Here is a 27,526-nt window from a genome sequence, read left to right as displayed (position 1 = left end):
TAATCATAAATTTACATAGGGTAATGTTGTTTGATTCATTCTGTTATTTTTTTCCCCTTCCCCCCACTCCTCCCAACCCTCTTTTCCCTCTATACAGTCCTTCCTTCCTCCATTCTTGCCCCCCTCCCTAACCCTAACTCTAACCCTAACACTAACCCCTCCCACCCCCCATTATGTGTCATCATCCACTTATTAGCGATATCATTCATCCTTTGGTTTTTTGAGATTGGCTTATCTCGCTTAGCATGATATTCTCCAGTTTCATCCATTTGCCTGCAAATGCCATAATTTTATTATTCTTTATGGCTGAGTAATATTCCATTGTATATATATACCACAGTTTCTTTATCCATTCATCAATTGAAGGACATCTAGGTTGGTTCCACAATCTGGCTATTGTGAACTGAGCAGCTATGAACATTGATGTGGCTGTATCTCTGTAATATGCTGATTTTAAGTCCTTTGGGTATAGGCCAAGGAGTGGGATAGCTGGATCAAATGGTGGTTCCATTCCAAGTTTTCTAAGGAGTCTCCACACTGCTTTCCAGAGTGGCTGCACTAATTTGCAGCCCCACCAGCAATGTATGAGTGTACCTTTCTCCCCACATCCTCGCCAACACCTGTTGTTGCTTGTATTCTTGATAATCACCATTCTAATTGGGGTGAGATGGAATCTTAGGGTGGTTTTGATTTTCATTTCTCTTATTACTAGAGATGTTGAACATTTTTCCATATGTTTGTTGATTGCTTGTAGATCTTCTTCTGTGAAGTATCTATTCATTTCCTTAGCCCATTTGTCAATTGGATTATTTGCATTCTTAGTGTAGAGTTTTTTGAGTTCTTTATAGATTCTGGAGATTAGTGCTCTATCTGAAGTATGATTGGCAAAGATTTTCTCCCACTCTGTAGGCTCTTTCTTCACATTGCTGATAGTTTCCTTTGCTGAGAGAAAGCTTTTTAGTTTGAACCTATCCCAGTTATTAATTCTTGCTTTTATTTCTTGTGCTATGGGAGTCCTGTTGAGGAAGTCTGGTCCTAAGCCGACATGTTGAAGCTCTGGACCTACTTTTTCTTCTATAAGATGCAAGGTCTCTGGTCTGATTCCGAGGTCCTTAATCCATTTTGAGTTTAGTTTTGTGCATGGTGAGAGATATGGGTTTAGTTTCATTCTGTTGCATATGAATTTCCAATTCTCCCAGCACCATTTGTTGAAGAGGCTATCTTTTCTCCATTGCATATTTTTGGCCCCTTTGTCTAGTATGAGAAAATTGTATTTATTTGGGTTTGTGTCCATGTCCTCTATTCTGTACCATTGATCCACCTTTCTATTTTGGTACCAATACCATGCCGTTTTTGTTAATATTGCTTTGTAGTAGAGTTGAAGATCTGGTATTGCGATACCCCCTGCTTCACTCTTTCTGCCAAGGATTGCTTTAGCTATTCTGGGTTTTTTATTCTTCCAGATGAATTTCATAATTGCTTGCTCTATTTCTGTAAGGTACATCATTGGGATTTTAATTGGAATTGCATTGAATCTGTATAGCACTTTTGGTAGTATGGCCATTTTGACAATATTAATTCTTCCTATCCAAGAACATGGGAGATCTTTCCATCTTCTAAGGTTTTCTTTAATTTCTTTCTTTAGTGTTCTGTAGTTCTCATTGTAGAGGTCTTTCATCTCTTTTGTGAGATTGATTCCCAAGTATTTTATTTTTTTCGAAGCTATTGTGAATGGGGTAGTTTTCCTGATTTCTCTTTCCAAAGATTCATTGCTTATGTATAAAAATGCCTTAGATTTATGTGCATTGATCTTATATCCCGCTACTTTACTGAATTCACTTATGAGATCTAAAAGTTTTCTGGTGGAATTTGGGATTCTTATTTGTTCAAAAATTATATTTATATCCTGAAAACTAAGGAATCTAACTGGCTGACTATTCTACAGCTTACTATTAACTAATAAGAATTAGTCACATATGAAGAAAAAGGGAAATTGGAAACCTAGTTATTCTTTAATAACTGCTTGCTTAATGAATCTTTAATCACAGCCTATTTTCTATAGATTTTAAGTTTTCATTTCTTGCATATTGATTTTCGTGTCCTACATATTTCCACAATACCAAATCGAAGATACAGCTTTTTGATCAGTGTTATGGTTTAGATGTGCAATGTCCCCCAAAAGCTCTCATGTGAGACAATGCAAGAAGGTTCAGAGAAGATGATTGGCTTGTGAGAGTCCTAACCCAAACAGTGAATTAATCCTCTGATAGGGTGTAGCTGGAGGAGGTGGGCACTGGGATCATGGCTTTGGGGTATATATTTGTATCTGGCAAGTGGAAACTTCTCTCTCTCTGCTTCCTGAACAACATGTGAGCTGCTTCTCTCTGCCACACTCTTCCTCCATGATGTTCTGCCTCACCTGGAGTCCTGAGGTTGAAGCCAGCCTTCTATGGACTAAGACCTCTGAAAACCCATGAGCCCTCAAAATAAATTTTCCTCTACAGTTGTTCTGGTCGGGTCTTTTAAATTACAGCAGCGAAATAGCTAACTAAAGCAATCAGATTGTTAGGTCAGTGAATAGTTTCAACCAAATCACATGCAGTCGGTGGATATATTGATACTTTCATTAGTAACTCCTATTAATAAGAATTTTATCCATAATCTATTTTAAATTTGATAATTTCAAGTATATGCAGTGATGATAGGTAAAATAGTGTTTTATACTAGCCTTAGGATTTTGTTTAGCTTTTGTGAGCTCATTTTTGTATCTGATCTGCTCTTTGTTCAATAGGTTTGAAACCTTGGTAGCTAATTTTAGGCATGCCCCAATCCTAAGACAATTAACCTTTTTTTTTTTTTCTTTTTTTTTTTTTTTGGTTTTTAAAAATTAGAGTACTACATAAATGTGTTCTTCCTTTTTATTGAATCTTACATATAAGTTTCTAAGTTGTTTTGGCACACCCAATGGAGGGAACAGATCCGAGCATGCTGTCTGAAATTGGCATAGGCTACACTTGTAAAGAGAGATGAGGGAGCAGATCAAAGAGTTGTTTGGAAAACTGTAACTCATATAATTGCCAGCTGGCTTCACTCTAGGTTTACTGATGGCAGACACTGGGAAATAGAAGACTAAAGGAAAAGAGAAGCCAAGGATCTTATTCTGCTTTTCTCTCAGCCTGGGTTGACTGTATGTTCTCCGTTAACTCTAGCTCCGCCCCTGCCTGCCTGGCAAGCCCAAGTAGTCTGGTTCCTACACTTTGATAACCCTAGTTTCTCCCTGCATCCTCCCTGCCTAGGGATGGTAGCAGCTTCCTGTTAGGGCAGGAAGTGTAATTGCTTAAGTGTAATTGCTGTTTTTCTGGTTAGACCCTGACTTACATACCTTTTGCCACCTCTCTAACTCTTCAAAAAGTTTGTAAATATCAGTATCTCACCTTAAGCCAAATAATATTTAAATATTTAAATGTCCCACAGAAACTGAGGGAGGGGAGCAGCCTACCAGAGCTTTTATAGCTCTTAAGGAGGAAAGATAAGAAATTTTCTCTTTTTCACATTCTTCTGTCATTTTCTCATACCTACTTCATTTTTCTTTCTTCCTATTAAGCAATGTTTTTGGTTTCCTGGTCTCCATGGTGAGAAAGAGTTATTATCAGTAGCTCTGAAGTTCATATCCCATTCAGGAGGACAGAGAGTATTTTAAACTCATTTCCATGTTCTCTGGGAAAGAGAGTTCATTACTTCAATTTGTTCCTTGTTTTGTCATCTCGGCCTGTACTTTGTACAACCTGGTTACCAAATTGGTAGCGATGAGTGGCAGTTTGGATGGATGGCAGTTTGCTAGAGTCAGTGGGCAGCTGACTCTAGCAAGAGTCTATTATTATAAAGATGTTAGCCACCCATGAACACCTTTTTTAACTAAAATTTAATTTCAGATCCTATAAAATGAACGTAATCAGAATTTCAGAATATTTGAGGTTAATGATACTTTCTTTCAAATTCATAAATTTCTGTGAAGCAAACAGCTATTTATTTCTCAAAATAGTAAGAGATGTTTGCAGTTCATTATTGACATTGACAATTATGCTTTTTCCACTGAAGACTGTTTTTATAAAGCAAAGACTGACCGTTCTTATGATCTCTTCCTGCCATTACAGCTTACATAGAGTTAAATACAGTAAATTCAGTGCATTCAGTTACAGCCATTCAATCAGTCAAGCTACATATGGGCCAGAAGCAGTGAGTATTGTTAATTACTGTTACTGCTTCTACACATGCCCTCCTTAACATTTTTAGAAACATATAATGGCAATTTATAACATAAAATCATTAGCACATAATTTCAAAAGGAATATAAAAATGTTTGCTAAGATAGGCATAAGACAATATCTTGATTGCTACACACTTGCCTTTACATCAAAGTTTACAAATAACTTTATGTACACAATAATATTTAAAGTCCATGCTAGAGCCCTGGACCAACCACATCGATATATGGGAGCTTGTTTAAGAATCTGCTGAGGATATGGGGACATAACTCAGCAATAGGGCACTTGCCTAGCTCACATAGTCCCCAGGGCTCACCCCCTGCCCCCCCCCCAAAAAAAAGAAAAAAAAAAAAAAAAACCAAACAAGCAAAATCAAAAGAATCTACTGAATCATAATCCACATTTTAACAGGATCTCCAAGTGATTGATATGAACATTAAAGTTTGAGAAGCACTGAAGCAATGACTTAAATACTAATCATGCAGCTAGAAAAACATTCTATATCATTTGCCTTATACCCACATATGATCTCACACCCACACACATCCTGGCCTCTTCGTTTCTTTACTACCTCTCCTCCAGTGACCTTTTTGTTTGTTTGTTTATTGGTGCTGGGGCTTGAACCCAGCGGTATTTACCCACCAAGCCACATCCCCAACCCTTTTTATATTTTATTTAGAGACATGGTCTCACTTAGTTGCTTAGGGCCTCACTGAGTTCCTGGGGCTGACTCTGAATTCATGATCCTCCTGCTTCAACCTTCCAAGCCTCTGGGATTACAGGCATGTGCCACTGTGCCTGGCTTCCTCCAGTGATTTGTTTCCACCCTACCTTAGCTATGCACTCTCATAGTCATAACTAGGACATTGTCATTACCAATATCAGGAACCATTCCAGAATTTCACTTCAGTACTTCTATTTATTTGATTTTCTCTCTCATCCTTCCAACTTTCTTCCTTTTGTTCCTAATTCCATGAATCTGTAGTCTGTTGATCCTACCATCTTTTCACTCTAACCATCTTCTTACTTCCCAGCTTACCAAGCTTCAATTCTAATGTCATTAAAATAATATCTATCTCTCAATCCTCTTGCTTCTTTGTATTCTGTGACTAACCAATAGGTTAACTCCAATTTCCATTCCATGCCTGTATGTGTAGGACTATAAATGATGGGAAAAAACTGAGGACCATGCTAACTAGTCTCATTTTAATTTCTTGGACACTAACTTCAAGTGAACCTTTAGTATTGCCTGACAACTGTACTTTATTTCCAATCCCTTCTCTCTCTGCTTTCCTATAGAACTATATTATACCTTCTTGTTCTTTAAACATGTAATAAGTATCAATTGTGAGTGCTCATCAGTAAATGGTTTAATTACTGTGTAAGGATGATAATGATTTGGAGACAATGTATTCTTACTTTAGAGCATTTTGTTCTAGAAAGTTGGAACCTATAACCTATTTTTTAGAATAAGTATCAGTCCCTGACAATGTCATGTAAGTGAGGTCTTCACCTTGACTCCACAGATAATTTCTCTACCATCCAAATTGGCTATTAATTGAAAATGCAAGTGTCTCAGCAGCATAGGGGATGATAGTTTAGCCCACAAAAAAAGATAAGGAAATATTTCTAAGTGGAATTCTCAACCATATATACACTTAAGGCGGAAAAAAGACACAATTTTTAATAATCCAGAAAAGAAATAAGGTTTTGCTATTTGTATTTGTTTCTGAGACTTTGAGGGCACATTAGATTTTAGTATTTTATTTTGCCACATAGATTGTAAAGTTGAGACCTATCCAGGACCTAGTTATGAGGTTAAGTGGGAAAGTGTTGTTTCTGATGCTGAAACCAAAACCTGTTTCTGTTGCATTTGGTAAGAAAGCAAGTCATGGTTTTTCATGTATTTTGTTTTACTACTATCACTGTGTACCTTATGCCTAAATACTGTAGTAGCCTTTTAACTGTTCTCTGCTTCTTGATTTTCATATGACAAGTTTAGAGGCAGAATCTTTGTATAAAGACCTAAAGTTTTACCAGCCTCTATCTACACTTTGAATAAAGAGATAGACATACCAAGGCTTAGTATAAGGGAATATATCAGATTATCTGGAGTTGGGTGTAGACGTTTGAGGAAAGTGGAGATTGGGATTGGGAATAGACAGAACCAAAGCCTCTCAAAGACCAGGAAGCAGGACTGCAACAACAGTCCTGTAGGAGCAGCACTTGTTAGCCTTTTTTCTGCTAGAGTATATCCAGTCTCATTATCGTTATCCCTCTCCTCAAGTTGTCAGTTCCACAGAGGAAGCATCTGCTAGCCTCTCTTGCCTTGCTTTCGTATCCGGAGCATTCGTGTGTTTGTTTCTAATTCATAGTTGGTTTTTGGTCAAATCTGACATAAGACTGAAGAAGTCTTATATCCCAGTGGATAATGTAGATGTTTTTTGATTATGCTTAAAAGCCAGCTTCCCCATATAGTGGAAAAAGAAATATAATTTCTCTCCATCTAGTTTGTGAATACAAACAATAGTTTCATGAAAACATTTCTACTCTGTAAAATAACTTGCTGATAGGTAGAATTTTGTGCTTTAGTACGTTCCTTTTAAATGCTGGCTCTTTTTAAAAAATGTGTACCACAGTTAGTCATGTCATTGGTGGGCGTGGTTTAGTGAATGTCACCACCCTGTGGCACAGAACTTAGATTTTATTTCATGTATATACACATACACGCACACATATAAATGAAATAGGCGTGTACGTATATAAATAGTAATGGTTTTTATACTAGTACATCATGATTCCTAAGTCTCTTTTCTCTAGGTTTCCTATATTTCTGAGCTTGAGAAACATGAATGTCACCATTAATTTCTTGGTATTGACTGTGCCTGTACGATGAAATAAGTATTAAAATATAGAGTGAAAACCAACATTAAACTTTATGTCATTAATTTTCTCTCTCTCTGAATCACAGTTGAAGGAGTTATATAGATGATACTGAAATGAAATTCTGACACAGGCAGTATCCTCTTTCCTGTTAAACTAGAAGCTATTTTTCAGCCAGGATAACTGACATCTGGTTTCTGGGGACTATGTCTGTCTTTCCACCTTGACTCTGATCTAAATACTGATAGAATATATTCCAGGCACTGGTGATTTGGTGTAAGTGGTAGACTACTCTCAGAGTTGTCTTCCCATCTGTTTGCTAATATAAAATTATTCCATTTTCTCCTGTTTTGATATTTTCCAAAGAAATGATAATGTTTGGATATTTTCCAAAGAGATGATAAATAGTAAAAAAGGCAAAGGAGTAAATTTGTAAACAGAAATTTTGTATTCCCTTTTACCTACAGTTCTTCTTCCTGTATTTGCCTGGAATTATAGTAAGTTGAAAAACGTATACAGAAAGTTCATTTTATCATTCATTAGTTAATGAAAACAAGGAAACAACAAATTTGTAGCAGTGGAGCATCAATTCAGTAAATTATCTGCATACAAAGGAGAATATTGTGCAGATAGCAAAAATAATGGTATAGTTTGTTTTTATTGACTTGCAAAGATGATTGTGTTAGAGAATAAAGTCTCTGATATATTACTTAACAAAAAGCAAGTTACAGAATAGCATTTATATGTATATAATTCATGTGAAATTGTGTACTCATTTCTATATGTCTGTATTCACTAGAACTGTCTAGAAATATGTTTAAACAGTGATTTTATCTAGTGAACAGATTTGGATATTTTTTTCCTCGTTTATTACCCATTCTGGGAATCAAGATTATGTTATGTTGGAATTTATCCTTTTTAGAATGGTTTTTATTCAGTGTTAGTGTACTTCTTGAGAAATTTTAATACTTACTATTTATTACTCAATTTATGGCTCTTAAATTACCCTTTTTTGTTTTTGTGTTTTCCTACTAGGGATTGAACCCACTGAGCTACATCTCCAGCCCTTTTTATTTACTTATTTTTTAAATTTTGAAACAGGGTCTTACAAGTTGCTTAGGGCCTTGCTAAGTTGTTAAAGCTGATCTCAAACTTGGAATCCTCCTGCCTCAGTCTCATGAATTGCTGGGATTACAGGCATACACATCACAACTGAATTGCTTAAGTTGTTTTTGTTACTGAGTATTTGAAACATGAAGGCCACAATTGGTTTCTTGATATTGACTATGTCAGAATTCACCAACTTCATATTTTAATTGCCCTTAGTTTATGTCTTAGAAGCACCTCTTTGTCTGTATTTTCTAAGGATAGCAGATTATTTGTTAAAAGTTTATCTTTCACAGAGCATAGCATATTCTGGAAATTAGAATTCAACATTTTAATCTTTGAATGCAAAATGTATTTCAACTAGTTTATTTAACAAATCATTTTCTGCTCTATTTAGGTGTAGAGTTTGGTGCTCGAATGATAACAATTGATGGAAAACAGATAAAACTTCAGATATGGGATACGGTGAGTATTTTAAAAGTACATTGTATGACCTCAATAAAGTTTTTTTACAAAAATACATTGTACGCTTGTTTTGTTTAATGTTTTTTGCTTGTTGTTTTTTTGATAGCAAAATTCTATAGCTATGAAACAATATGATAAAGAAAACTAATTTCTCTTATGCAGTGATTTTAGCACGTAGGCCAGCAGGTGTTGGGAGTTTAGTGAGCCTGAGTACATGCTAAATGAAGTGAAACCTAAATGAAAGTGCTCTAGAAACTGTACTTTTAAGAAAAATAATTAGTATGTCTAAAGTATACATATGTAGTAAAATAAAATATCAGTTCCATAGTGCAGCTTATCCTGACAACTTACTAATTTCTTTTGTTTGATTTAGTTCCAACCACTTGAAACCATCTTGTCCTAATCCAGTAACCTAATTCTATCATTTACCACTGTTCATTGAGCACCTAGCACATGCCGTGCTGTATAGTTTTTAATGGTGGTATCTCATCTAAACTACAGAATATAGAAAAATAAATTTGAGTGACTGTTTTCACTATTCCCCATCTTAGATGCTTAAAAATGAAGTTACTATATTTTATTCAAGGGATGTCCTAAGACAGCAGTTTTCAAACTTTTGGTTTCAGAATCCTTTATACTTAATAAGGACCCCGAAGAGCTTTAGATTATGTGGCTTACTGCTATCATTATTAACCATATTAAAAATCAAAACTGGGAAATTGTTTTTTGGTGGTTTTTTTTGTTTGTTTGTTTGTTTTTTCAGTACTAGAAATCAAACCCAGGGCTTCATGCATGCTCGTCTGGTACTCTACCACTAATCTATACCTCCAGCCCCTAATACATTTAAAAATAACTATAATAAACTTATTACCTGTTAGGTTGAACACTGAAACTTTTTTATGGAAATTATATCAACTACACACATATTAGACTGACTTGTCACAGATAGTAGCTATTGAAGGAATAAATCATGAGAATATCTAGTCTCAGTCAGGATTCCCAAGACTAATCAAGGTGCTGAAAGCTGTTGGGGGGGACCTAGGTTTCCTGATACATGCTATATATCCCACAGTTGGCCCTTAGTGGTAAACCCTGCATCTCTGTCATTCTCTAAAAGTTATCCATTAGATTCAGGGGTCTTGTGCTTTCTGACCTGCTCTTCAGTGAAGATTCATTCATACTTTACTATTTCTTAAGGGTTTCCTCCCTGAGCATACAGCACCTCAAAACACTTTTGATTTACATTCTCTAAAACTACTTAATTTCAAAACTGCATGGAAAAGAGAAAATAAAATACAGTCTTTTCTTTCTAAAAGGTATGAAATTATAATCACCAACCAAAAGGAAGTATTTTCCACTTATGTGTTTAAAAAAATTTTTTTTCCCCAGAACTGATTACATAAACTAGGTTGCTTATAACATTGTGTAACAAACATTCATTCAAGGTGATAGTGTGAACCAGGTTATTTGTTACTCCTAATAAACACATTTTTCATACATTAAATACATAAATACTTGCTTTGCTTGCAATGCCTCTTTTCCTTTTTCTATTTAAAATTAGTTCAGGTGTCAATTTTTACTAAAGCCTTTCTAACCCCCATAGTAATAACTTATTTTTCCCATAATTATGCATATTTTATTATAGCTCTGATCCCATTATCATCTTATTTTTATTGTTCACATATTCATCATCAGAGTAAGCATCATGAGAGAAGAGACTAACTATATCTTGTTCAGCTTTGCATCTTGTGGTCTTAGCTCAGTAACAAATAACAGTGTTTAGTAAATTTTACTGAATTAAGTATATAATTTTATTTTGTCTAAGCAACTTGCACGATTTTTGGATGTGTTTAGGAGATATCTTTTACCAAAGTACATAGCTTCAAAAAGGAAAGGTTAATATATCAGTGTTAACTTTTAGACAAAACCGCCTGTTGTCTGTAGTTCATTCTAATTTATTTCACTGTTCTGTACTTAAAGTGTTCCCTTAATTCTTTTTCTTTGTTTTTGGAAATTTGAGTAGACCATTCATTCCCAGTTGTCTGTTTTGTAGGTTCACTCGTCACACCTTCTTTTGATAGGAGCTTTTAAAATTTTTTTCTTTCAGTTTATGAGTGAATTTTCTTGAATGGTGGAGCTCTTTCAGAAGAAATTTAAAATAATTGCTTTTGCATTTATGAGAGGAAAATAGAATAAAAACCTCATTTTGCCAGGGGTGGGGTCAGAAGGCTAATTTTCTTCCTCTATGTCTAAAAGAGAGAGACTTGGTACTTCTGAAGACTCAAAACCACCCTGTAAAAGAAATTCAGGTTTCCTAGAATGCAAAGGATAGGACTTTAATAACCAGTGACCTGTTGCAGATTTTAAGGACTGTTTCAAAAAAGAATTGTTAACTTTTTTGGAAAGTTGTTTCTTGAGACTTTGTCTTATAGAATGTTCTCTTAATTTCATTGGTTTTCTTTTCTTTTATACCCAACTTCTAAAACTTTGCCACAAATATAATCATGATTAAGGTTGGTCTCACATTTAGTTTTTATCTTAGTGAAACAGGGTTTCCTGATAACCAGGTTTAGCAGTGCTTCTATACATTTGTATAGACTGTTATATTTTTAGTAGTGAGAATCATGTCTGTTCCTAACCAAGGACATTTTCAGAATCATCCTAGAGTTCTCTTGGCAGTATTAGCCAAATGTTATGTTTTAGTTCATCCTCACCTATGGCCAAGTTGTAGGATATTAGGATGTTTGTCATTTGTTGTATATCCATTTTCACTTCCTGAAAAAATTTTAATTAAGAGTTTTCCTTGAACAAGTTTCAAATTCATCATCTTTTCTTTCTGCCTTTATTTTGTTTGTTTTCTTCTTTTCGCCGTTCTTTTTTTGCAAATAGCAAGAATAGCTGCCAGCAGAGAACTCGGAGACCTGAGGCCATCAGTCAGTTTCACAGCTGGAGGCAATGATGAGTCTTATCAGTGCCTTCTCCTTTCCGCCCTCTGATGAGTGACATTTTTTAAATTTAAATCAGAAGTCAAAGCCATGTATCTATTTCAAGTCAATGAAGAAACATAAGTTGAACCTACTTCCTGTTCATTGTTTGTTGGAAGAAGGGCAAAAAAAGTCTGTTCTCCCTATTAACTCTAGCCAGACGTTACCCCCCCATTCTACTCTTACTCATCTTTTGTCATTTATCATTCTTGCCTTCCCAGCAATACCCAAATAAATCTCTCCCCATCAAAATTTGTAGCTTGGGTGTTTTAGTTAAGTACATATGTCTGTTCAGTTTCCCTATGAATATAGTTTTTTTAGATTTACAAATATATTGCCCATCAAATAAGAGAGTATTGTCAGAGTTATGTAGAAACTTGCATAACAAAATTCCTTCTTAATGAATCACAGCTTTTTTGTGTATTTTTGTTGTTATTTTGAAAATCATGTCAGATTATACATTTGACTTATTATTTTAAAACAAAATATTATTTTGTTACTATATATCAGTAAGGATGGATATCCAGAGTGCAGTAGGGCCAGGGAAGGCACCTAGAACTCAAGGCTGGAAAATAGTCCTACTTCACCTTCTGTCTCATTGCTGTTCCCATCACACCTCCATTGAGAAACTTAGAAGTCCTACTGTTTTTCCTCCTTTCAGTCATTCATCAACCTTTTCTTTAACAACCATGGGAACAGGAAACTACTTTAGACATTTCCTTCTACTCTAATGATTACCTCCCACCTGTGGCCTCCAGTTTCTCTTATATGGCAATATTTTTAAAATCCATAGTTGGAGATTGTATCCTCTTTTAAGTTTTTTTTCCCCCAAAGTAAATATCCTATATTTCTAAAAAAAAACATTCAATTTGTGTTATTCTTTCTAGATATTTCCAACTTCAGGATTTGATTCAGACCCCTGTAAGGGCTCAGAATAAAATAGTCTAGGTTGGTTTTCTTACCATCCTTGCTGTGAACACTGAGGAATAGTAAAAATCAGTTTGAGTCTCAAATCTAATGGTCATCCAAAACAAAAGTTTGTTCATGCATATAGATTTCAAAATTTTTCACCTCAGTGATAGCAATTCCCTAATTTTAGGTCTAAATTTTAAGATAGTCTGTTTAGTGAAGTTCCTGAAACATAATGCTTAATCACTGGACAACCTATTTGGCTACTTAGAATTTTTTTTTCCTTTTTGAGTCTTGTCTAATCTACATAACTAGAGTTTTTAGATAAATGACTAACAATGAAAGTAAGAAATATTACTATGATTCTCACAAATCTTAATTTTCTAACTTTTATTGACTCTTTGGTATCAGTCAAGTAACATTTTGGTGCCTACTGTAAATACACTTCATACTCTGATTTAGGCCCTCCAGGAGAACTGCAAAGGGATGCATTTGAGCAGCATATTCATTTTATCTAATCAATGATATTAAGACTAAAAGACCACATGAGAGTGCTTTTGGATTTTTGAGAAAAGAACTATGGACTATGGTAGACAAACTTCTAGCTTTGTGAAAAGTTTAGGAGGTTGAACTGGTCCTCTAAGGAAATAGAAATTGGTAGGTGGAAGGAAAAGAGTTTTTGAGGCCGAGAGTTAAGGAGAAACAAAAAAGCAGGAATATTCATGCTGTAGGTAAAATCTCTGAAGGAAGAAATTATATGAACAAGCATTTAGTGAATAAGAAAAAAATTCTTTAGAGACAAGTGAAATCAGATTCTTGAGCTTACAACTTTAACTCAAGTTACTTAGATTTTTGAGCAATAGCATAATGTGTAAAGTCATGTTTTGTGGAGATATGGAGGAGAAGGAGCTAAGATAGTACTAATTGCCAGCCTAGTTATTAGAAAATTTGGATACAGAAAGACCCAGACACATGGAAACACCAGTTTGGAGGAATCTTTATATGACTATTGGAAGTAATTCTTTTAAACAGCATGAATGAGCAAGTTTATTTGATTTAGCAGTGTTTAAATGGAAAATGAAGCTCTGTAAGACTCCTTTTGCACAAATGTTTCATGATTCTGCTTTTAATGCATCACTAAAAATGAGTAAGTGAGTATGCCTGTTATCTCTTGAAGCGGATTTGCTCTGCTCAACATTTTTGTATATCTGGGTATGTTGCTGATTTTTATTTTAAGAAGTCAGACAACCTTGTGAGTTGAGAGAAGCACATTGACCATTCTGACTACCCATAGCTCAGGTTTATTTGTTTTTGGTGCTGTTCACTTAGTCATTCCTGTTTCATTAAATGCATTTTTCTTTTGTACCCTGAGCTACCATCAGGAATTCCTTACTACAGAGAATTCTGTCCTGTTTGGTTTCAAGCTTCTAAAATCCCTCTTAACCAATACTTAATAGTAAAGAGGATCAAACATAACACCTATTTTCCTAAATTAACATTATTTTTCAATCAGTTTAGGCAGGTGTGAAACTACTTTTTAAAAATTAGATTATTTAAGTCTAATATGATCAAAATAGTTAACTTTTGGATTATGTAGTTAGTTTGTGTAACAGTTAATTTACCATTTATTACCAGATTTATTTCAAGGCTGCTAATGCCCTTATCAAGTACCAGGCCAGAGTATGTAATGGTCAGGTCTCAAAAATTAGGAAACTTTTGAAAACAAATCTTCATTTATTACAAACTAATAATGGATTTTAAGATGCATACCTAAATTCATAGTCTTTGATTGCAATATGTGGTTTTTTATTTGCTTGTGAGGTTTTGTCTGATTTTGTATTAATGGGCAAAATCCATATTCAGTGAACTTAGTGTAAAGTAGTATATTGTATAAGTTATTTTCATATTGGAACATGTTGTTTGTTCTCTGCAGAACAATTCAGGAAGAACAGGATGTTTTATAGAAGTTTGTTTTTCTCCTTTTCCCAAGTTTATTTTCCCTTTTACTGTTTTACAGTATCTTAATTGAAGTATAAACACAAGCTCTCTAAACATGATTTTTATATTGAACTCGTAAAATACACATTTTGTTTGGTTTGCCACAGAATCCTTTCTTCATATATATGATTCACAATAAAATGAATCACTTAAAGATCTAGTTCTTAGTTTTCCCATTAAAGAAGGAATTCTCCTATTATTTACATTTTTATTTTGAAGTTGGATTTATATATGTGTGTGTATGTATATATATATATATAAATACTCAATTATATATATATATAAATTAATTTCATGCTCCTTAATACCATATGGTTTTTTAGTCTAAGTAGAATGAGTTGGCTATTTTTGCACCTTTTTTTCTTACTCACGAGCATAAGAACCGATTCTAAGTGCTAGAATTGGTTACCAAGAGAGGATCTAATTGTCAGTTTCTACATAGAAGAAGTTATTTGCATTGAATCTTAGCATGTCTGCTGATTTAGGTAGAATGGAGTACTGACCATTTTGTGCACGTGACTTAAGAAATTAGGACTTACTCTTTCATTTAGCAGGCTGTGAATGCCATCTGTGTGCCACACCCATTGATGGGCACTGAGGGTGGTGGCATTGGGGAGAGGGAATATAAGGAGAGGGAAAGCCCACAAAAGCAAGGTATTACAGAGTAGTAAGGGTTAAAACAGGGCAGATTATGAGCTTGTTCCTGTACATTATGAGGGTGGGAGGCTTTATATTTACCTTGGAACATTAGAACTCAACATTTAAAATAATATTTTTCAAATAGCAGATTTTAAGTACAAAAATTGTTAAAACTGGCTTTTTGTTTACTTAAATGCTTATTTTTCCTTAAAGGTAGAAATGATTAAAATTTTAAGAACTCTTAAAATTAATTAAGAAAGACTCTTTCAGTTTTAAACTCAGAAGCAATAGTCATGACCCTCTTCAGCCTTTCTTAAAAAGCAGAATGCTAGTACCATGAGTTAGAGAAATTACCTAATTTTATTTAACCTCTGGTATCTGTTTCACAAGTGGATATAAAGATGACTTTAAATCCTATTGCCTTTTGACAAGCATTGTATATCAAATGCAGAGAAAATTGATTAAGTGTGGAAGAAAAAATTATATAAATTAAATTCAGAACCATTTTCTGTTTTTCATAATAAAATGATTGCTCAAAGAATTCCATCTTATGACTGTTGAAAGCTCGATGCCATTTATGATATAACTGATAAAATCTACATCCTTGGCCTTCCAACAACCTTTACACCAGCAGATGGTGGGCGTAAAGATGTCATTCATCATTTATTTACAATGGGCTTTATTTATTCTAGTGTCAACAGCTGCCCCAGGGAATGGGTTATTGAATTCAAATGTGAGGCTCTGGGTTATTTGCTTCCTTTCAAATTTGTCTTCAGAGCTTAGTTGCTAGGAATCCATTCTGTGCTCTAATAATGATTCATGTATTGTGAAACCATTCAGTAAATTGGGTTGTCAGGGATTGCCAAAAAAGGCTAGGGGTCTTTTTTCTGGTGGCAACACCAAGGGTTGCAGGAAGTCTGTATGTGCATCCCAGTGACTTGAGCAATAGTGATATTGACTTGTTCCAAAAACTGTTGAAGATTTTGTTTCTCCTTTTATGCTCCTCTTCCCATATTTTCTGTATGAGTGATATGAAAATGTAGAGGACAGAGTTTTAAAGGAAACTTCCATTTTTTTTTTTTTTTTTCTTTTATCACAGGCAGGACAGGAGTCCTTTCGTTCCATCACAAGGTCATATTACAGAGGTGCAGCAGGAGCTTTACTAGTGTATGATATTACAAGGTGAGTACTTGTCAGTTTAATTCAGTGGTCAGTGCAGAGATTATTTCTAAAAAGTATGGTTGCACTGATAAAACTACAGCTTCGTCTTTATGCCCTGGCTCACCATTAAAACTGTTTGTCTTGAATCAAACTGAAATTTACTACAGAATCTGCAGCAAAATTCTTTTTCTTATTTAAATAAGAAATAATCTTGATAAGATTATTTATTTGTTGGAATTTTCTCAAGTGTGATTATATTTAATTTCTAGACTGAAATATAATCGGTGAACTCTAAACTCAAAAATTCTGTACTTGCAAACTGTTTCCCATTACTAAGGGGATTTGGCTAAAAATGGTTATCATTGTGTACCACTAAGGGCAATACTTTGAAAGCATAATCAAATTATTCTTTCTGTTTAGGAGAGATACGTTCAACCACTTGACAACCTGGTTAGAAGATGCCCGCCAGCATTCCAATTCCAACATGGTCATTATGCTTATTGGAAATAAAAGGTAAAAGGATTAAATTAGAGGTTACTTTGCATTAATGATGGACACTACAGATTACTGTTCATGTGACTCCTTTTCTTGTACATTTATCTAAATGTAAGTAACTGACTTCTTAAATTTTAAAATTTTGGAAATTGTAGGGTATTTCTTTTGGCTTTTAAAATACAGATAAGTAGCTCTGTTGAAAATTATCATTAATCTGAAGGAGTTTTATCTGGTTTCTAATTTAAATAAAATCCATTGGTTTTTTTGGAGGGAATGGGTGACTATTAAGTATTATCCAAATTGTTCTAACTCGGAAAAATATTTCCTTTTCATGACTTAATGTGCATTATAGAATTAATACAATACAATTAATCGGGTATCTTTCTAAAGTTCTAAAACGTCTTAATAAGAAAATGTTACATTAGTACTTTTTAAGCTTACCTCCTTAACCCTATATTAGTATCATCCTAATTTTTTAAAATCTTATTTTACTTAGAGCATTATCTGCAGTAAACATGCTTACATGTTAGGCTTAAAATGATTGTAGATGAGAAAACATAGTTGCTTGGCCTCAGTTTCCATAAAATTTCCAAGAGTATGGTAAATTTTTACTAATTTTAGTACATATTTATAGTGGTAACAAAATTAATGTTTTTAGAATGCTAGACACAATTCATGAATTCCTTTGGTTTATAAAATACATATTGTTAAAAGATTCTGTGTTTAGAAAGATAGAATCATGACTCATGATAATGAACACATATCAAAGTTTGTAATCTCATTGGTTAATGAAGAAACTAATAAGAATTTATAACTGGTTCAAGAGAGAACTCTTTAAATACCACACATTTATAGTCAAATAAGGAATGCTGAAATTTATTTAAAGATGAATACAAAAATGTGAGGAAAGAAACTTACTTACAAAGTGATAATTGTATTCCACAGGGCACAGTCTACATTTCTCTGGATAGTGATTATTTTTATTGTTACCTGTTTTCCACAAGTTAACTCTACAATCTTTTAAAATGTGTGTGATACAGTTAATACAGTAATTAGAGGAAGATTATAACACTGAATTCATATGAGAGGAAAAAGTATCAATCAACAATCTAAACTTCTACCTTAAGAAACTAGAGAGATAAGAACAATTAAACTCAAGGTAAGCAAAGAAAGGAATGCTAAAAAGAAAACCAGTGAAACTAAAAGCTAGTTCTTAAGATAATAAATAAAATAGATAACGATCAGGAAAAAAGATATACATCACCAGTATTAGGAATGAAAGGGTGACATCTCTCTAGTCTTTCAGGTTCTAAAAGGAAAAGATAATATAGTGCTATTGTGAACAGACTTAAGTAAATGGAATAGTGTATCATCCATAGATTAGAAAATTAAATTTCCTTTTTCTTTTTTTCTTTTTTCTTTTTTTGGTACTGAGGATTGAACCTATGGGCACTTTACCCATGAGCAATATCACCAGAGCCCTTTTTATTTTTTATTCTGAGAGAAGGTCTCACCAAATTGCTTAGGACCTAGGTAAGTTGCTGAGGCAGGCTTTAAACTTGGTGATCCTCCTGCCTCAGCTTCCCAGGTTGCTGCTATTTATATTACAGTCATGTGCCACCAGGCCCAGCTTAAAAAACTAAAAATTTTTAAGATAAAGATTCTTCTCAAATTTATCTAAAGATGGACTGTAATTCTGGTCCATCCCTCACACCTTTTTGAGGGGAACTGGATATTGACAAGCTAATTTTCAAATTTATGCAAAACTGCAAAAGCCATAAGCTAGCCAAAACAGCGTTGAGAAAGAGGAACAACATTGGAGGAATTACCAGTTTCACCAATACTGATTTCAAGATTTATTATGAAGCTACTATAATCACTTTAGTCTGGTAATGGCATTATGGGTTAAGTTAGCTTTCCTAAGAAAAGTAAAATAAAAGGAGGAAAAGTGGTATTTATTTTGACTTACGGTTTCAGAGGTTTCAGTCCGTGGTCACTTGCCTTCATTGCTTTTGGGCTTTGGTCAAGTCCATATATCATGGTAGAAGCACATGGCAGGAGAACTCATGGAAGCTGGGAAACAAGAAAGTAGAGACTGGGGTCCTAGTATCTCCTTCAAGGGCACACCCCCAATGACTTGTCTAAACTTCCAACTATGCCCCACCTCCTAAAAATTCTACCACCTCCTAATAGCACCATCAGCTGGCTACCAGGCAATCAACACATAAGCTTTTGGGGGACATTTAAGATCCAAAATATATGGGACTGGGGTTGTAGCTCATGGTAGAACACTTACCTGACATGTGTAAATCACTGGGTTCAGTTCTCAGCACCACATAAAAATTAAAGAAAAACAGGATTGGGGATATAGCTCAGTTGGAAGAGTGCTTGTGCTTGCCTTGTATGCACAATGTCCTGGGTTCAATCCCCAACATCAAAAAAAAAAAAATTTTGAAAAAAGCAATTGCATCTACAACTAAAAAAAAAAAAAAAAAAATCCAAAATATAACACAATAGATAGAATAGAACAGTAGAACAGTGTAAGAAGTTCTAAAGAATAAATCCATACATATATGGTAAATTTAATTTTTTGACAAAAGTGCTAATTTAATTTATCTTAAAAGTGTGCAGGATGGACCAGAATTACAGTCCATCTTTAGATAAATTTGAGAAGAATCTTTATCTTAAAAATTTTTAGTTTTTTAAAAAGGGAAAGGGTAATCTTTCATTAAAGGGTGCTCAAACAGGTTAATTGCAAAAAAAAAATTGAACCCAACCCTCTCCTTATACCATATACAAGACTTAATTCAATTACAGTTCTAAGTGTAAGAGCTAAAACTATTTTAAAATTTCTGAAAGAAAACATAAAATCTTAATGACATTAGCTAGTTTTGGCAAACATTTCTTAATGGGACCAAAAAAAGCATGAACTATAAAAGCAAAAATAAGAAATAAATTACACTTCAAAATTAAACATTTGCTTTCTAAGATAGTTACAAAAATGAAACTGAGTGTACTGGCACACTTTGTGTAATCCCAGCTATTTGGGAGACTGAGACAGAAAGATCACAAGTTCAAGGCCAGCCCTGGCAATTTAGTGGGACCTTGTCTCAAAATCAAAAGGGCTGGGAATATAGCTCAGTGTTAGAGCACCCGCTGGGTTCCATCCCCTATAACTCAAAAAAAAAAAAAAAAAAAAAAAAAAGTTACAGAAAGGAAAAGGCAGACTATAGACTGAAAGAAAGTATTTGCAAAACATGTATCTGACAAAGTATTTTTAAAATTTTTTTACTTGTAGATGAACAAAATACCTTTATTTTTATGTGGTGCTGAGGATCAAACCCAGTGCCTCACATGTGCTAGGCAGGCCCTCTACTCCTGAGCCCCAACCCCAGCCCCAGAATATTTTCATCTAGAATATTCTCACAGTTCACTAATAAGATAATCCAGTTTTTTTAAATAAGCAAAAGATTTGAATTGGCATTTAAGTAAAGATATACTGCTAATTAACAAATCACAGTCATCTCAACAGATGCAGAGAAAGCCTTCAACATAATTCACCACCCATTCATGATAAAAACACTGAAAAAACTAGGGCTAAAAAGAACTTACCTCAACATCATAAAGGCTATATACACCAAACCCAAAACTGATATCATAATGAATAGAGTAAAAATGAAAGTATTTTCTTTAAAATTTGAAACAATACAAGATGTCTCATCACTCCTATTCAATGTAATACTAAAAATTCTAGCCAGAGCAATTAGGCAAGAGAAAGAAATAAAAGGGATAAAAATAGGAAAGGAAGAAGACAGATCATCTGTTTGCAGTTATGGTCCTATACTTAGAAGATCCAGAAAGCTCTACTAGGATACTGTAAGAACTAATAGACTAACTCAGCAAAGTAGCATGTTACAGAACCAGTGTAGAAAAATCAGTAGTTTTCCTATATACCAGTAATGAATCTGCTGAGAAAGAAATCAGGAAAATAATCCCATTCACCATAGCCTCAAAAGAAAAAAATAATATATACTAGGATTAAGTCCAGCCAACTAGGTGAAAGACCTCTACCATGAAAACTATAGAACGCTGATGAAAGCAATTGAAGAAAATACTAGAAGATACAGGAACCTCCTATATTTGTGGATAGGCAGAATTAACATTCTTAAAATGGCCATTCATCAAAAGCAATATACAGAGTCAGTGCAATTCCCATCAAAATACCAATGACATTCTTCACAGAACTAGAGAAGATAGTTCTAAAAAAATTCACTTAGAAGAATAAAAGATACAGAATAACCAAAGCAATACTAAGTCAAAAGAAAAAGTGCTGAGGGAATCACAATACCCAGTTTCAAATTATACTAGAGTTATAGTAACAAAAACTGCATAATACTGTCACAGAAACAGACACATAGACCAGTGAAACAGAAGACACAGCGGCAAACCCACCTACAGTCATCTGGTCCTTGACAGAGATGCCAGAAACATTGGAGAAAAGACTGCTTTATTAATAAATGCTACTGGGAAAACTGGTTATGTAGAAGAATGAGACTAGATCTCTATCTCTCAGCCTGAACATAGTCAACTGAAAATGAATCAGAGACCTAGGAATTAGACCAGAGAGTTTACACATCCTAGAAGAAAACATAGGGCCAACACTTACCATATAGGCATAGTCATTGACTTCCTCCTAAAACTCAGGAAATAATACCAAGAATTCATAAATGGGATGGCATCTATTTAAAAAGCTTCTGCATGGCAAAGCAAACATTTAGGACTAGAGAACAAACCTACAAAACGAGATAAAATCTTTTCTAACTACTTTTCTGACAGGATTATTATCCAGAATATATAAAGAACTCAAAAAATTTGCCATCAAAAAAATAAATAAGGACTGGCATTGTGGCTCAGTGGTAGAGTGCTTGCCTAGCATGCATGAGGCACTGGGTTTGATCCTTAGCACCATATACAAAATTAAATAAAGTTATTAAAAAAGCAAAAAAGCCAAATAACCCAATTAACAAATGGGCACATGAAGTAAACAGACACTTCTCAAATGAAGAAATACAAATGGCCAACAAATATATGAAAAAATACTCAACATACTTAGCAATTAGGGAAATGCAAATCAAAACTACACTGGGATTTCATCTTACTCCAGTTAGAATGGCAGCCATCAAGAATACAAATAGCGTGGCTGACTCAGGAGCTGAGGCAGGAGGGATCACAAGTTCAAAGCCAGCTTTAGCAGCTTAGAGGGGGCCTGAGCAACTCAGCAAGGCTCTGTCTTTAAATAAAATATTAAAAAGGACTAGGGATGTGTCTCAGCGGTTTGGTGTTCCTGGGTTCAATTGTTGGTACCAAAAAAATTAAATAATTAAAGAATACAAACAGTAATAAATGCTGGATAGGATATGAGGGAAAGGAACACTTTTTATACTGTAGGTAGGATTATAAATTAGTACAACCAATATGGAATTCAGTCAAGACATTACTCAGAAGAATAGAAATGAAACCACCACATGACCCATCTATACCACTCCTCAGTATTTATCCTGAAGAATTAAAGTTATCATACTGTAGTGATGCATACATACCCATGTCTATAGCAGCATAATTCACAATAGCCAAATATTGGACCAGCCTAGATGTCCCTCAGAAAATCTGGTATGTGTACACAATGTAGTTTTATTCTACAATAACGAGAAATGAAATTACATCATTAGCAGGAAAATGGACAGAACTTGAGAGCATTATGTTACGTTTATTACGTGTAATAGACCAAACTCAGAGTCAAGAGTAATGTGCTTTTTCTCATGTGGAAGCTAGAGAGGAAAAATTTAAAAAGAGAGATTGTGGTCTCTTGAAAATCAAAGGAAGATCAGTAGAGGAAAGGGACGAAGTGGAGGAAGAGAAGAGAGAAAGGGGAAATACTGAGGAAGGGTATTGACCAAATTATATTGTTACATTATGTGCATGTACTCATATGTAACAATAAATCCCACTACTATATATAATTGTAATACACCAATAAAAATATGGAAAAAATAAAAGTAGTTACTGCTGATGGGAATCTAAAATAGATACAAAAACTTCATAGTTTCTTTAGAAATTAAACATAAAGCCAGGCATGGTGGTGCATACATATAATTCCAGCTGCTTGGGAGGCTGAGACTGGAAGATTACAAGCTTGGGACCAGCCTAGGTAGCCTAGTGAGGCCCTATTTCAAAATAAAATTTAAAAGGCTGGGTACATAGCTCAGTGGGTGGTATTCAGTCCCCAGTATCACAAAAGAAAAAAGAGAGAAAGAAAAAGTTAAAAAAAGTAATTAAACATATATCCAACATAATACCTAGCCACTGTACTCCTAGATGTTTACCCAACATAAATTTATTTTCACATGTCTGCATAAGGAATTGTACATATATTTGTAGTAGTTTTACTTGTAGTGACCAAAAACTAGAAAACACCTGAATGTGAATCAACAGCTGTATAAATAAATTGTGTTATAGCATTACAATGGACTACAACTCAGCAATAAAGAGGAATGAACTATTGATATGTGCAGCAGAATGGATAAATGTCAAAATAATTATGCTCAGTGAAAAACAGACAAAGAAATACTGCAGGACTACACTATAGAAAATCCTAGAAAATGCAGGCTTATCGGTAGCAGCAGATCATTAGTTGCCTGAGGGACCGGGGAAAGAAGGGATTGATGACAGTGGAGTATAAGAAACTTGGGCTGGTGGTTTTACAGGTACATGTGTCAAAACTCAGTATATGAAATAATAAGAGAATATTTGGAGAATAAAAGATTATTCATACCTCAATCTTGCCAGTTTTTTCCTTGTGCCTCGAAATATGATAGGTGGCAACTTACTGGTGGCTTTAATTTGGTTGATGACCACAAGGAGCTTATAGTGAAGGAACAACATAGTATACATACAAGAAATGTTTCTGATGATTGTAGATGAGTGATCCTTCTTTAGGTGATAGTATAATGAATGAGAAAGAACAGAGAAATAAATGAGGTGATTATTATTGGATGGAGTGAAGTGGGCTAGACATCAAAACAAGGAATAAGCATTTTTTAAAGTAAATGCATTAAGCAATAGGGAGCCAATGAAGGGATTTGAGAAGGGCAGTGACCTAGTCAGAGTGACAGATGACACAAATTTTCTAACTGTGGCATTATAAATTGGTTATACAAGAAATAGAAAATAGTTTTAAAAGATTAAAGTTTTTTATAATAAAAGGATCATAAATATAAACACTAAACAGAAAGGGCATAAAACTTAAAAAATGACTTAGGTAGATACATAAGTAGTGGAAACAACTACTTATGTGAGAGTTATAGGGAATGCAAAGTCAAAGACAGCAATATGATTTTATGCCTGGGCAACTGAGGATATGACCATTGTCTTAGAAAGCAGCTTGGTACTATATAATGTTCAAGTACAATGACTTTTGGTTTATTTTTGTTTTTGTTTCTGTTTTTTCCTTTAAGAAAATACATTTAAATCATGATCTACTATATAAATTTAGTATGCAATTAACATGTTTAACAAAAATTCCATGAAACGATGGGTTATATACATTGATATTTTCTATTATGTTTCTTTCTTTCTTATTTTTTTTTTCTTTTTAAGGAATTCTGTCTATGACCTACTAAAGTGATTTTACAATTCAGTGAGTCATAACACTATTTGAAAAATATTACCCTGGAAAGGCTTTGGCACATGTACATGTACACATACATACACACAATTTTTCTATACGTGTGTGTGTATACGTGTTCATTGTAATAATGAACAATTTAAAATTGTCTCCTGGAAATAAAAATGTTTTGTTCATTTAGTAGAATATAGTACAACTGTAAAAAATTTGAAAACTAGATCTACCTGTATTGAATGTATAAATCTGAGAAACATAATGCTAATAAGAATTAAGTTGTAGAATAGTAGCTACATCTGGATTTTTGTAAACAGGCAAAAAATATTTTCTATTTATGATTATAAACATGAATATAAATATAAAACATACATGAGAATGAAGACATCAAATTCAGAACAGTGGTTACCTTTTAAGTAAAAAGGAAGACGATGATTCCAGGGATGCACAGGCACATGCAAGATGATTCATCTGTATTTATTGGTTTTATATCTTAAAATCTGAAGTAAATCCAACAGAAGAGTGTGTCAAGGCTATATGGAATTTCATGGGTGTTATATCCTAAAGTAGTAATAAATATTGTATTATAGTAAAGTTCTTTTACAACAGAATATACTCACAAGACAAGGGCTAATTTCCCCCCCTGCCCAATACAATTTCAGTATGATAAAAGTGAGTAATGTAAATTTCATCTAGAATTTCTGGCTTAGACTTTATCTGTCTGTTCTTAGCCTTCCCACTGTGTTTTTGCTTTTAGAAAAAACTGAGAATTAAACCTACTGAGGTTAATAATCTAATTAATGTTTCCTTATGACTTTGGATTTTACTAAAGCTTCAGGAAATTGGGTAGATAATATATTTTCATCACATTTATGGCAACTCATCTGTGTACTCGGCACAGGTGCCTCTCCTTGTACCATGTTGTTTAATAACATGACCCTTTTCCTCCCATGTTTAGTGATTTAGAATCTAGAAGAGAAGTAAAAAAAGAAGAAGGTGAAGCCTTTGCACGAGAACATGGACTTATCTTCATGGAAACTTCTGCTAAGACTGCTTCCAATGTAGAAGAGGTAAATAAAAGGCCCTTTTAAGTGTTCATCATCTTTTCACTTAATAGAAATGTTTCATATACGGTAACATTTATTTCTTGGTGTTTATTCTATCAGTTTATTAGTCTCTGATAGTTCTTAAATAAAGTAGAAAAATTTCTTCTTTTCAAAGTGCCTTCTAACATTCATCTTCCATCAAACTCTTAAATTATATCCTTGAGTCTTATTAAAAGAAGAAAAGAGGCTAAGAAAATGAGTAATTTACTCAAAATAATGCTTAATTTCCTCCTGGATAACAGTGTATAGAAACAGCTGCAAAAAGTAGACAACAATTGAAAGAAGAATCTTACCATTCTAAGGATAGCAGAGGACAGGGTCCTAAGCAACAGCTAGCAATGTGTCTTCAACATAGTAAGCGGTCAGTGGATATTTATTTACAGTGATACTTGGAGCCAGATTTATTGGAGCCAGATTTATTGATTTATTTGTGGTGCTTAGAATAGAACCTAGTGCCTTATGCTTGCTAGGCAAGTGCTTCACCACTGAGCAACATCCCCAGCCTCCCAGAAATTAAGTATAGTAATTCTATAACACTAGTATATACACTGAAGAATTCTTTGATAAAATATTATACTTACGTATATTTGATGAGGTTCCTCTGTTATTGACAATAATTACAACTTGATAACACATAAGAGTAACGTTTCACTTCATATGGCACACCCAGTGAAAAGTCCATTCCACTCTTGTCCAACTTCAAACAGACATAAAATTACCTGTTTCAGAGAGGTGCTCTGATGTGTTAGATGTGTTACATTTGAAACCATAAAGGAACCAGAAGGAGAAGAGGAGTTCAGTATATCTGAAACATACCTTAATTTATTGATTATTAACAATATACATCTTACTGATTTTTTTTCTTCTTTTTTTACTGATTTCTTCTTCTTCTTCTTCTGCTTCTTCTTCTTCTTCTTCTTCTTTTTTGGTACCAGGGATTGAACCCAGAGTCACTTAACCACTAAGACACATCTCTAGCCCTTTTTTATATTTTATTTAGAGATAGGATCTCGCTAATTTGCTGAGGCTGGCATTGAACTTGTGCTCCTCCTACCTCAGCTGGGATTACAGGTGTGTGTCACCATGCCCACCCATCTTATTGATTTTTAACAACCATAAATACAAAATTGCCTGCATTTTAACAACCAAAAAAAAAAAACACACTATGAAGTCAGATAACAAGGCGTCAACTAATGGGAAATAATCCTAGATTTCTAATTCTGTCTCTAATGCCTTTGTATTCATTTATTTAACAAGTAAAAGTACATTTTTATTTGTAATCGGTAAATTACTGTTGTCCCTTTGGCTGAACATTTAAATGAAATATATTGCATGCCTATTTTGTCAGCACTTACAACAACAATTCTGTCTTTGAATAAAATACAAATAAATAAATAAAATACATGTTTAATGGGCAGGAATTTGTCTTACTCATCAGTGAACATCATTTTATTTAGAGTGAAAAATTAATTTGCCTCTCAAAAGCAATGATTTTAAGAAATAATCTGTCATGATTTTATTTTTAAAGGGTTCATAAATAAGCATTACAGAATGTTATCATTCATGCAGTTTTATCTAAAAAAGTATTTTAAGAAGATGGAGGACAGTTCTAAAATAGGGTAGAATCAACCTTAAATTTCTTAATATGATTTAGGAATTGATTAAAGATGAAAATAATAGCCAAAAGACATCTGCTTCTGAGAAAATGGAGTAGATTTATTTCTCCTTATTTCTCCTGTTAAGTGCGTGTATTTAAAACCCTGGACATCATACATAAAACAAATACAGGAAGATTCTAAAAGACAAGTGGAAAATTCAGGCTTGCTATAGAACCTG

The 27,526-nt window shown here is 33.9% G+C and overlaps 1 protein-coding gene across 1 annotated transcript in view; it reads left to right on the top strand.

Annotated features, from left to right (window-relative positions):
- Nucleotides 1-27,526, top strand: part of Rab2a (RAB2A, member RAS oncogene family) — a 79,207-nt gene that overhangs the window by 30,456 nt on the left and 21,225 nt on the right. Inside the window, exons 3-6 of the mRNA XM_047550675.1 lie at nucleotides 8,653-8,720; nucleotides 16,350-16,432; nucleotides 16,832-16,924; nucleotides 25,543-25,654. Of these exons, the coding sequence (XP_047406631.1) occupies nucleotides 8,653-8,720; nucleotides 16,350-16,432; nucleotides 16,832-16,924; nucleotides 25,543-25,654 (356 nt within the window). The remainder of the gene's footprint in view (nucleotides 1-8,652; nucleotides 8,721-16,349; nucleotides 16,433-16,831; nucleotides 16,925-25,542; nucleotides 25,655-27,526) is intronic.

This window comes from Sciurus carolinensis, chromosome 1, assembly GCF_902686445.1.
Source record: "Sciurus carolinensis chromosome 1, mSciCar1.2, whole genome shotgun sequence".
Lineage (NCBI taxonomy): Eukaryota > Metazoa > Chordata > Mammalia > Rodentia > Sciuridae > Sciurus > Sciurus carolinensis.
Note: the sequence above shows the minus strand (reverse complement) of the source record. Positions and strands in the feature narration are given on the sequence as shown.